The 13,140-nt window shown below is 40.4% G+C and overlaps 1 protein-coding gene across 5 annotated transcripts in view; it reads left to right on the forward strand.

Moving 5' to 3' along the window:
* MBNL2 (muscleblind like splicing regulator 2) overlaps positions 1–13,140 on the forward strand; it is a 160,761-nt gene that overhangs the window by 44,725 nt on the left and 102,896 nt on the right. For all 5 annotated transcript variants that reach the window (XM_012805038.2, XM_023513117.1, XM_023513119.1 and 2 more), the window contains exon 2: positions 4,310–5,087. In XM_012805038.2, coding sequence (XP_012660492.1) covers positions 4,914–5,087 — 174 coding nt within the window. In that variant the 5' untranslated portion in view covers positions 4,310–4,913. The remainder of the gene's footprint in view (positions 1–4,309; positions 5,088–13,140) is intronic.

Here is a 13,140-nt window from a genome sequence, read left to right on the forward strand (position 1 = left end):
AAGGAGTAATGATAAAGGCTTAAAAATAACTTCGAGGCCGTGTTAAGAGAGGAAGAGAGACTCAGCTGACCCTCCCAGGGCAAGCTCCTGTCCTTGGCTTAGCTGGGAGTTTCTGAATGCCCAAAAAGGAAGAGGAAAGGGCATGCCAAGGAAGAAACGGAAGGCCAGAGAAATAACCAGGGCAACTACTTCCGAATTCTGCTGGATTCCATGCAGGAAGAAGCTAATTAGGGCGGGATTATTTGGGACACTGGAAATAAAACTGAAACAAAAGTTAAAAGAAGTGAGAAAAATAGATGAATAAGCAAACCAGCGACGGAGATTTAAGCAGAAAGAATTGGGAAATAATGTGAACAGAGAGCAGGTTTCCCAGTGCTGCCCAGAAACGTCTGGGAAGGGTTACTGGTGGCTGGGGTATAACCAGGGCCAATGGCATGAGACCTGGGACATTAGAAAAAGGTGCCCCCTCCAGGCAGATGCATTGTTAACAAGGCCCCCTCTGGGTAGAGGAACTTGAAAATGCTGCCCCTTCCTCCCTGCTCACCCAGGAAGCAGGTTCCCGGCAGAGCCACCAGAGCACTCCACGAATGCTTCCCAGCCAGCGTGACCGCTCAGCTGGACCATGTTTGGGGGTTAATAGCAGCTGGAGCAAGGAAGTAGGCTTTACACTGAGCATCCCTCAGGACACAGGATAAAGGAGGCTGAGAAGTGAGGTTCCAGATAAGGGACCCCCTCTGTGGTCAGATCTTTGATCTCCAGGCACTGTCCTGCTCTCAGAATGTGGCTGGAGCAGGTCCACTCCAGGCACAGTCCTGGCCGTCCATACAGAACTATTGAAGAGGGAGAGAAGCCTGAACATGAATTCTATTAATAAATACTTACAGAGCAACTTTTTTGTGTCACTTTGCACTGGGACACTTTACTGTTTAAAAAGTACTTTTATATTTCCCCTAAAATCTGTTTTTCATGGCAGTAACTGTGTAAGTGTAGGCAGGAATTATTACCAGCATTTTACAGATGAGAAAGTTTGATCTCAGAAACATTAACCTACTGGATGTTGTATGGCAAGGAAGTTTGGCAAAAGAAAGGCTTGGAAGCTGATTCTTAGAACAGAGTACTTTCTACCATTCCAGAAAGTTCTGTTGACTGATAGAGGAAATGCAGAAGCCCTGGACACTACCATCAATAGAAATTGAATGGGAGCTACATAGATAATTCTGAATTTTCCAGTGATAAAAAAAAGAAGTAGGAGAGACTCGTTTGAATATTTGCCCTGATGTATAAAAAAATTATCAATTTACCATGTAATCAATAATAAAGATATATTTTTTCTCATAGTAGGCATTTGAATTAGAGCACATCTCAATTTGAATGCTACACTTTCATTGTAAACACTTGATCTGTATTTAGATTTCATAAAATTTGCAATTGAAAAGATAGATTCATATACTCAGATTGGTCTCATACTTGAAAGGTTTTCAATAACTGAATCAAGGGTCAGTTTTTAAGTTAAATTTAGATTAAGAATAAATAGAAATGTAAAATTTGGGTCCTCAGAGCAGTAGGCATGATTCAGGTGGTCTGTAGCCACCTGTAGCTGGCTGCTCCGTATTGGACAGCGCGGCCCAGCATACCCCTTCCTCCCAGGAACTCACCATCCAGTAGGGCCCATATTCAGTTATGTCTCTGTGTTGGCATATTTCAATCCTGCCCCTTAGTGATGACGTTAAAATGTGGCCTTCCCACACTTCCCCGCCTTTGTCCATCTCCTTTGGTGGCCCCATGCTAGCCTGATGCAAGTTGGCTCTCTCTTCCACTTTGCTACAGCCACCTGCCTGTCCCCACTCCTTGTGTCCAGCCAAGAGCGGCAGTGTCTCTGACAGCAGTGGCTATACAACTTTTAGGATAGGAATAGAGAACAACTGGGGCAAAGTGTGGGTTCAGAAGAGAGTAGGAGAGCAGTATGTTTATGTGTGCTGCAAGGCACACCCCTTTTCTTTCCTGGATTCCTTTGACTTGTAAGTGATTCTGGTCATGAAAAGGTTGGGCTTCATCTTCTAGACAAATACCACACGATCCCACTAATCAATTTGAAATGTTCTTGCAACTAAAATATGATAAGCATATGAGCTAATGCAGACGTTAATTAGCTCCTTGTACCTATTTCACAATATATATATATTGCAAAGCATCGTGTTGTGCACAAAACACAATTTTTATCAGCCAATTAAAAGAAATGCATAATTTGTTTTGTAGAATGCAAGTTTACCTTGATAGAGTCAGACAATCTAAATGCTGGTGGGATTTTCATAGTGAGTAGAAATGAGAATCTGTTTCGGGGCAATTTTTTAATCTAAAAATACTACATATAAGCAGAAGCATATGCTAGTCACTGGATCCCATTGAAAGCACGGCTCTCGTGGGGTTTTCAGGCATATTTGAGGCATATTCATGCCATCCATGCAGAAATACTTACATTTTCCTGCTCTTTTCCTACATGTGGAGCCTTGGGAGAGACTCCACTACCTTCGAGGAAGAGCATTATCCATCTTTGCTATCCTACAATCCACTTGGGGCCTGGTGCATAGGACTCAGGGACTCTCTATAATATTTTGCAGATATGAAACGAGTAAGTTCAAGCCATCATTGAAACCCCTCGACCTGGTGCCTGATCTCACTGGCACAGGCAGGAATGTTTCCTGGTCCCTTGTTCTCCTCACTCTTTGTTCTCCCCAGGGGAGTAGAGGTGGGGGTGGAGGGAACGGAGACACAGGTCCAGGCTGGTCTAGGAAACCTGACCCAGAGTAGATCTGGTTATTAAACTCATCTTCTTAAGCTCCCTAACTTAAGCTAGTTGATGTTAGCTGCGGGGAACACCGTGCTGCCAAACAGACATGCCGGAGCCTGCCTGGATCCCTCAAATATTTTATAATTGAAGTGAGCTCTGTGTCACGGCTTTCAAGGTTGCCGATTTCCTTAAATTATAACTCACACAAACACTTTTACTACGTGAAAGAATTGTCGGGATGAAGAAGTTATTTCCCACCTGCTAAAGAAAGCCCCTTGATCAGAGATGCTTCAGACCCCGTGGCAGCTTCCCCTTTGTTCCAGGCTGGTCAGACACTGCCCCCAAGGACAGCCCTCGTGCAAGTAAGCCTGTCTAGCAGGATTTGTGCAAAGTCGATTGAACTTGACTGATTTGGGGGGCACACACTTTGGGGGAACACTTGAAGACCGCTTAAAAATTATTGCTCTCTGAATTTACTTGGTATGTGCCAATTTTAAATAATTGATTTCTTGTTTTCATTAAGTTCTTCTTAGCTATAAATTCTCTGAAGGACATCAAGGCTGAGCAGGTATTAATGTAGCACACGGCACATACACGTAGTACTTTATAAAAATGTTCAACTCTGCATCTATCCTCTTTGCTATCCTTTAGCCCACCTTAACTTCATGCTTGAAAAATTAAACTGAAGATGCTTAGCTCGGAAATCTGAACTCTAACTGTATTCATGTTATAGACATGTCTTAACACCAGCATTCCATGTAATGGAGCATTTTTAGGTGACTCAGTTAAAAATTAAACTAAACCAAAGCTAACTTCCATTCATTTAGTCATCAGTTAAATCAGTCAGTCCGTATTTCTTGACAATCTAATATAAGCCACAGACTAAGGTACCAGGAATAACGGAAGTGAAAGCTACCAGGATTCATTCTCACCCTTGAGAATGCTTTCAGCATAAAGGGGCAACTGGCACTAAGCGGGTAATAGAGGATGCAGGAAGGTATCTGAAAATGAGTAGCATGAGGTTCTTACCTCTCCACCTCTAAGTTCAGATCCCTATGAACTAGAGAGGATGAAAAGAACCAGGAGCCCACACTTCCTCCCAAATGGCAATATCTTTTTTACATAGGAAAGACACAGCCCAAATAATTGTTTATAGTATCCCCAACAATAAAATCAATAGCCTAAATGTGAAATTAATTGGAAGCCACAGTTCTAATACACTGTTTTGGCGATTAAGCACATTAGATTGAATTGTTTCAGAAGGCCTAATTATTGTGTCTCCCACACTCATCTGTTTGAGTCATTCCTAACTTTTGGACTGCTGCCTGGATCATTCTGCAGCACGGTTTCAGTTTTGTATTCTTTCTCTTTTTTTCCTTAATGCATAACTTTTCTCATTATGCTCAATGCCCAAAGCTCTAAACTGCGCTTTTGCAAATTTTAGATAAGAGTTAAATAGTTTGTTGGAGTGTGGATGTCGTTGAGTTTGGGGTCAGCTGACATTTGACTTCTGTTTTGCAGGTTCGTGATTTAAAAGTGCCTGTGTGAAGTCGCTCTTGCTGGAAACTGCAGCCTCGGAGCTCTTTGTGTGTTCACATCTTGTTGTTCTGTCCAATACTCTTTACCCTGATCCCATGAGCGGATGAAGATACCTCAGTTGTCTGACTTTGCCAATTGCTTAATTAAAGAATTTTTAAAGGGGGAAGAAAAAAAACTCTGCTAAAATATGAACATCTGAGTGGCTTATGCTGCAGCATCATCAATAGCTGTGAGTGTCAGAACTAATATTCTCCCCAGGAGTGCCATGATATTGAAGTCACTTTATTAAAAACAGTTATATCTGCAAAACGGTCAAGAGACTTGGACATTTAAAGCCAGAGATGACACTGAGCATGCTTTTAGTGCGGCCCGCCGTCTTCAAGTGGGACAAAGTGATTGATGAGTGACTGCCTGCCGATAAATCCTCTCTCCACTCCGCTTCCTGGGTTGGACTTCATTAAGCAATTTATTGCTTTACCTTCAGACTTACATGTGGGAGTTTTCACAACAGTAGTTTTGGAATCATTAGACCTTGGATTGATTCCATCATTCAACAGAAACTTACAGTCCAAACTACTTTGTCACCATGGCTTTGAACGTTGCCCCAGTCAGAGATACCAAATGGCTGACGTTGGAAGTCTGTAGGCAGTTTCAAAGAGGAACATGCTCGCGCTCTGATGAAGAATGCAAATTTGCTCATCCCCCTAAAAGTTGCCAGGTTGAAAATGGAAGAGTAATTGCCTGCTTTGATTCCTTAAAGGTAAGAGAATGCGTTTTATGTGTCATTCCAATGCCGCTTTGGACTTTCAGACGGAAAGCTTGCCATTGCTCTTTGACCCGAAGTTTAAAAATCACTTTTAGGTTCTGTTTTCTTGTTTGTGGTGACTGTTGAAAGACTTCCCCTCAAATTTTTTTCCTACCAGGCATATATAAATTTTTTACATATCCATGTTTAAATTAAAAATACATGATGATGTATTTCTGGTCTGGGATGACATTCATGTACCCACGAGTTTTAAATCAAAGTCTGGCTTGTGACAACTGAAGATAAATATTTTATTAACATTTGATCTTTGAGAGGTTATGTAAAGGTGAAGAAATTGAATGTGTCACTTTTATGTGCCAGTTATCCGGACTTACTTCTTGGGGAATTTTCTGCTCTTATGGCTTTCTTTCTTGACCAACTGCTTCCCCAAATACCTCTTTTGTAAATTTGTCATGGCTAACAGAAATTATTAAGTACACATTCAATACTTGGTCCTCAAGAACCTATTTCATGTGAGTTCTATAACAAAAGAAATGGATGTGATTCAGAAGCACACATGAAGAGCTTACTTTGTGGCCAGGAAAATACAGCACATCAACAAATAACTATAATCCAGGAAGAAAGAGACAGTGCCTTGGGGGAGGAACAGAGAGAGAAAATGATATTTTTGGAGGCCATGGCACCTGAGCTGTGTACTGAGTTGATTAGAGTTTGGACTTGAAGAAATAAGGGAATTTAATGAAGTATCTATTAAGTGGGATAATTCAATCCATAATGCTTTGGCAGGGGGGTTAGCCTAAAATTTTTTCTTTAGATTCACTGTCAATTTTTTTTTTTTTATTGTTTCAGGTTAATTTGAGGGTACAAAGAATTAGGTTACAATGTTTATATTTGTTAGGTAGAGTCCCTCTTATAATGTCCGATCCCCAAGAGGTGTGCCATACACCCTGATATTGTGCCCATTAAGTGGGAACATGCCCGTCCCCCTCCTCCCTCCCCTCTGCCTGCTCCCTGGTTCCCCCACCCCCCACCTTGAATTGATTTGAATTTTTCTCTTATGTGGGTGTGAATTAGATCATCTACTGGCTTCATATTGGTATTGAGTACATTGGATTCTTGCTTCTCCATTCTTATGGTACTTTACTGAGAAGAATGTGTTCAAACTCACATACTCATTTGTATTATCAAGGTTAATACAAATGATGTAAAGTTCTCATCTTTTTTGTGGCTTAATAGTATTCCATAGTATACAAATACCACAGTTTGTTAAACCGTTCCTGGGTTAGTGGGCATTTAGGTCATTTCCACATTTTGGTGATTGTAAATTGAGCTTTGATAAACAATCTAGTTTTATCCCAAATATTTGATGTTATAAATCCCAGATTGTCCAGGGCAGTCTTGTAGTCATAATCTAGTTTTCAATAGTGACAAATAAGTAATAATGAGCATAAAAAGAGCTTAATATTTACATCTCTGCAAGACTTCAGTGTATTTACAGTTAACAAAATTGTCTATCAATGCTCTTGATATATAATTTGAGAAATTATAGGGCTGTGAGTTTATAAAATAGTTACCTTATCCTATGCTTAAGTGTCAGAGGGAATGGATATGTCCTTTGAGAGAATTTCATCTTAAGTAAAAAAATGTGTCTTCTAAGACTCTTAAGTCAAAATTCATCACTCTTGTAGATATAAGACTTCAAACTATATTTAAGTATTTCTTAAAGGGAAAATGTGTCAATACACTCAAAGCAGAAAAATACATTTCTAGCACAACAAAAGTCATTCAAGAGTAAAATTTTGAAAAATTAGACCTGTTATCTACATCAATAGCTACCCCTATTTTTTTGCCTCTGTGATTATCATCATAAAATGTTTATTAGACTCCATTTTAACTTTAAAATATGAATCATGTTGCCTAAGATGGAAATGGACAGAGAAATCACAATTCATAAAAAAAAAATAGCAGTACATTTCTACATTAGTATTTATTTTGTCTTTAGTCCAAAAAGTAAACCAATTCAGGGCGGTGCCTGTGGCTCAAAAGGGTAGGGCGCTAGCCCCATATGCCAGAGGTGGTGGGTTCAAACCCAGCCCCAGCCAAAAAAAAAAGTAAACCAATTCTGTATTTGCCTCTATGATTATCATCTTAGAAACATTTACTATAAAAAGCAGTGTGGATTGAAAACTAGATCAGAAGAGCTTCAAGTTAGAAAAACAGGTCAGAGATGAGAAATTAATTTTCCAGGTCACTCCCCACTCCTTCATTTTTATTAATCCAAGCCTTCCCTGGTTGGATATTGAATATTAAATATCACCATTTTTTGCAAGTTTCTTAAACTTTTATAATCTTTAAATTAGTTAGGTAAATATGGGGAAAATATTCCCAACCTGTTAAGGCCAAGTATTTCCTGAACATCAACAGGGAAACAACTTCTGCCTGCTCATTATTCTGTACGACTCATTATTTCACTGTGGACACACTAGGACTGCAGGTCTTGGAGGAGTCCAACCCATAGGATAAAGGATAAGGAACATTTACCATAGAAACATGAATGAAGCCATGAGAATGCTGGACACCAAGTTAAAAGGCACTTAAAAATGATTTTCAGAAGAGTCTAATAGAAACTTCTTGGGGTGTTAAAGAATAGTTATAAAGAGTCTCAAGTTATCAATCCACTTATAGAACTGTAAAATTTCAGATTATTCAGTTTGAGTGCAGGGTCACATACAGTAAGACCTCCATAGCTGACCACCTCCTTAAGTTGACCTAATTTGCATAGTCCAGACAGGTACCACGTGTGCATATCAGTACAGTATGACTAATTCCTTATGTTGACCACTTCTACATATTGCCCAATTTGTTACGATCAATTTACAGAGGTTCTGTATTTTTAAAGTTGTCCAACTAAAAAGAATGTGAAAAGAGCCCACTGGCACAGGAGTGATCCAGACTCCAGTCTACATACCTGCTCAACTACTTCCCAGGCTTGGATGGATTATTTACAATCCCCTGTGTTGGATTTGCCTCCTCATCAGTAACATGAGGCCACGTACCAGTGAAATGGGCTAAAGGACGCACAGTCCCTGGCACCACCGCGCTGGCAGATTCACCTTGCAAAATTGTTGTAAGGATTGCAAACTCTGACGATAGGACTGACAAATTAGAAAAATGCTCAAAATATAGCAGCTAAAAAGAAAAGTAGTGGTGATGATACTTAAGAAGCTATTTTACTTAATATATTTAAGAAAGACAGTGCTGTCAGTGGAACCAACCTACAGTGGAGAAAAGAAGCAGGAGCCTGTGAGTCGGACGGCTGAGAGCTGGGAAGAATCCTGGCTGCTGTGGCATTTGGACCTGTTATTTTACCTCCTTGATTTCAATTTCCCCTTTCATAATATTGGCATCCTAATTCCTACTTTATAACTTCAAGTTAACCTGGCTGAAGGTATCCCGCATGAACACAGTAGGAACTGGCAATGTTGGTTTCTTTCCCTTCTTTATAAACTATCATAGCATGTCATTTTGATGACAAGCTTAAAGGAAAGAAGTGTCCACTTCTTAATGTGTCCCAACTCTTAAGAATCAACAATGTGAATGATAGTAACTCAGCCATGTGAATTAGTCATGAGAAAAGAAATGAGATTTGAGGCAGACATTATTTTTATCCTTAAGATGTTTTCTTGTAATGTATATATGTATTTATATATCTTATTTATTTAGATCTTTATGTATATATGTATTTATATATCTTATTTATATACATAACTGTGCAAGGACTTTGTGTTGGCTTATCAGTTTGGAGACCAGTCCGTGTAAGTCTTTTTTGTTCTTATCCTACATTATTCGTAGATAAGCATAAAGCTTCCATAAGTATGTACTGAAACAAATTGGTAAAGAGCTTTGCTGACGTCTTTGGAAAGAGAACTATATATATATAAATGCATTTGTAAAAAATATTTTAGAAAATAGAGTTCTTTCGGTGACATTTGTGCATTATTTACAATCTTGTTGCATTTTCTGTGAAACACAGACCATCCAAGCAGCTGAGATTTTTTTTTTTTTTTTGAGCTTCCAGTATTATAATGAACAATAGACTGTGTTTAAGTATTTTCCGGAAGGCCAGGTTACATTCCAGAACAGTGTGTTCCACCGGTTAGGTTAACGTGATAAAACGCAAATTGTTTCGAGAGCAATCAACTCCCTGCAGCAAAAAGGCCTTGACCAAGTTAACTCTCTGTGATCCTCAAAACATTTTCCTCACAGTTAAGCGGTTTGAGATTTGTCTTTTCAGATTCTTTCTGTTGCCATTGGTAGGAATGAATCTGGACTACTTGGCAAATAGAAACACCGGGAAAGGAATACATGAATTACCTTTACTGTTTACTGAGCCTAAAGGTTTCAATATTTACCACTTTCATCAAGTATATATTCAAACAGCTTTAAACATGGAAATAATTTTTAAAATCATATTGCTCATTTGGGTTAAAAAAAACTTAGAGTATTTGGGAAAAATCATTGAGACAACTTTTAGAAATGTAGACATAACCTTTTATAATAAACATTGGTTCAGAGACTTTGGGATTCTTTTAACACCTAAATTAGATGATGCTTCTCCTCTGTTGCAGACCTTTCAGGGGTTTCCCATCTACCCTGAAGCTTTGTAGTCCTGGAAGACGCCAAGCCGCCCTTCCTCAGGGTGGCCGCACTCCCTCTGTGCTCTGCTTGGAGCACTCTTGCTGGGTGGAGTGAACAGCTTGTTTCCTCCTTTCCTTCAGGCTTCTGAACAGAAACGCCAGCTTACCAGCGAAGCCTTTCTGCCAAACTTATTTCAAATGGAAATTCTGCCACTGCTGGGATCTCATTTCCCCCTCACTTTGCTTTACTATTCTCCCCGACTCCAGCGTCAGATATACTAGGTACTTATTGGTGTACTTGTTTATCATCCCAGAGCGCATGCTCCATGTGGATATCTGTTGTGATCACTATTGTATTTCCAGAGCTTAGAACAATGTCTCACACATAACAGATACTCAATATTTGTTGAGTGGCATATTCAGCATGGTCATCAGGACAGTATCAATCCTCTCAGACAGGGCTGCTGCCCAGGGTTGTTTGGGGATGCATTGCATTCTCATTGTAGTCTATGAGACCAATACACCCTGGAGTTGTGCAGTGCACAACCTGTGCAACCATGTGCTGTGGCCCTGTTGTCAATAACCCAGTAGGTATCAGGGAGCTCCCTGTAGGAACTTAGAGACCTAGATGTGACCAGGAGTATAGGGCCACGCTGACAACAAATCGACAAGTCAATCATCCGATTTTCTCTGCAGGGTAATTCAAGCTGCATGTGAGGTGGAAACTACTTTTTTCCTACTCTCCCATTCTTTCTAAATTTCAAGGACATCAAAAAGTAGATATTGCTCATTTACCAATGAGATGCTCACTATAAGTTAGCTAATAGCAAATAAAATTTGGTCTTAGTATTTAGGGGTGACAGTTTCCCAATTAAAAGCAGTAAATGTGTGATCATTTTGGACGGTTTCTTAAACATATCAAAAAAAGATATCAAAACAGGTAATTGGCCTTGATTTTAAGTTCATGTTCCTGAATTGCTACTGAGCTCTTTAAATAGAGGCTAATCCTTTGTAGAAATTGCTTGAATGTATTCTAAATTATAGGCCTAATTTTTGCCTGATTTGCAAATATAATCTCAAATTTTGTCTTAGCAGTAGTAAATCACTGTAGCCAGATAGGTCCTCTAAATGCCGGGCCCTTTTCATGCATTATCTATTCCTTCTAATAACTCTGTTGTGATTAGCTTATTAAAATGCAAAACAAAAAACCTAAAATAGAAGCCCCAGCAACAAACCTGTTTAGGTACCAGACATTTAAATATTTTAAAAAGAGAGAAACTGCAAGAGAAAGTAGGGCCCACGTTGCATTTATTTTTGTTTGCATCTGTGCACAAACACTGTACTATCACTTACTGCATCTCTAACAAAAATGGTTTTCCCCCAAGGTGTTGGTGTGTATATGTGTGTGTGTGCCCATGAGACTCTGAGACATGCCAGTGAGCTTTACACTGTGTTAAGTCCCTGACTTCAGGTAAGAGAGTGCAGGAAAGGTTTCAGGGTTCTCGGACCCATCCAGTGTGCCTTGTCATAGCAAGTCCACTTCTCTGACATTAGGCTTCTGCCCTGTTGGGTGAATCAGCTGCTCCCCCTGTGTGCCCTCCCTGGACACTACTCAGATGTCCATGTCCCAGTTTACTGCTGGAAGTTTGTATCCCAGTGTACAAGCCAAAGAGCTTCGGAAAGACAGGACTGTGTCTTATTTTTGTGCCCCAGCACCTATCACGACTCATAGCAGAAATGCAGTAAACCCCCCCCCCAATGCAGAAATTATCGAAGAACTCCCCTCGTCCTTTTAAAATGGACTTACTGATGATCAGTGGCTGCTAGACCCCCCAGATTCTTTACATGACGTTCAGCATTTTCCTCAACATCTCTTTTTCATTTAGCAGGCGTGGTCATCCAAGAACACCCAGTGGTGTCCCCCTACCGAGTTCTTTTCCTACTCTCACCTCCCTGCCTGTTCCACCTCTCATGCCACCCCCGCCTCTCCTTTCTCCCTAACTGAGCATCTCTCTAAGACTCAGGATTGGTCTTGCCTCTTTCAGGTTCAGTCATCCGCCCTGAAAGCTGAGCTGTGTTCCTGTATTTAGCTCCCTTCTCTGTGGCAATGAGTCCTGAATCTGGTGTGTGTCCTTTCTCGCCACCTCCGTGGCTCCAACTATCTATTGACCATCCCTCCCCATTGGAATGCCCCATTATAACCTCTAGTTCACTAAATCCTCTCTTCCGCCTACCACCATTACAAGCCATCACCTCCCTCTCCCACACAATGCCTTGTTCCTTGGGCACAAAAGCTGATCCCCATGGCCAAGACTCTTAGTCTTTTTTCTTTTTTTAAAAGTTCAGGTTGTAGGGAAGTATAATGTGTTTAAGAATTAATCAAAACTAAAAACCTTTACCGAGAAAAGGGTCCATATTCATAGACTATAGCAAACAATCTTGCAACTCCAGTGTTTCATACTTGCTTCTAAAAGCTATCTGTAGATTGCCAGTTAAGAAACCCTCATCTAAGGAGATCTGAAACATTAAAGCGGGCACAAGAAGGCTAAAGGATCATCACAGATTCTTTGTGGTTATTTCACAAATTTGGCCAAGGGTAGCACAAATTCTTCCTAATAGTCAGGATATTTTCTGCTAAAGCAGCAGAGACATTTAGCTTTCAAGACAAGAGAAGATCCATCATTCCCCATCTACAGGCAGGTGGAATCAATTTCAAGGCCTTGAGGGAGCAAGGGAACAAGGATTTTCAGGGGATCAAGCGTCCACTTATATGTCTTACTCAGGGACAGCACATACATGCCATGGGCAATGCCACTTTGCCAGATTCCCACATTCTTGCCCAGTTTAAAATTAAAACTTAGATAAGATACTATCTGTATTTGTTTGCCTAGGGCTGTCGTAACAAAGTACTGCAAACTGTGCGGCTTATAACAACAGGAATGTATTCTCTCTCAGATCTGGAGCTTCGAAGTCCAAAAATCAAGGTGTTGAGAAGGTCATGCTCCCTCGACTCTCTCCATGAGAGCCAGGGTCGGGGGATCCTTCCTTGCCTCTTCCACCTTCAGGCTGCCCCGTGTGTGCCTTGGCTGTGGCAGCGCTGCTCCAATCACTGCCTCCCTCTTCAGAAGGCCATCTTTCAGTGTATTGCTCTTCATGTCACCTGCACTCTGAGTCTGTATCCAAATTTCTCCTTCTCATAAGGACATGAGTTATATTAAACTCGAGATCCCACCTTATCTGGTATGACCTCATCTTAACTTAACAAATTATCCCTACAACTACCGTATTTCCAAATAAAGTCACATTCTGAGGAACGGGGGTGGAGGGTAGGATTTCAACATATGGTTTGAGGCATACAGTCCAACCCATAATAATATATCAACCTAGAGAACATCAGGTCTAGTTCAAGT

Source organism: Otolemur garnettii, unplaced genomic scaffold (genome assembly GCF_000181295.1).
Source record: "Otolemur garnettii isolate 467f Iridium unplaced genomic scaffold, OtoGar3 scaffold00034, whole genome shotgun sequence".
Lineage (NCBI taxonomy): Eukaryota > Metazoa > Chordata > Mammalia > Primates > Galagidae > Otolemur > Otolemur garnettii.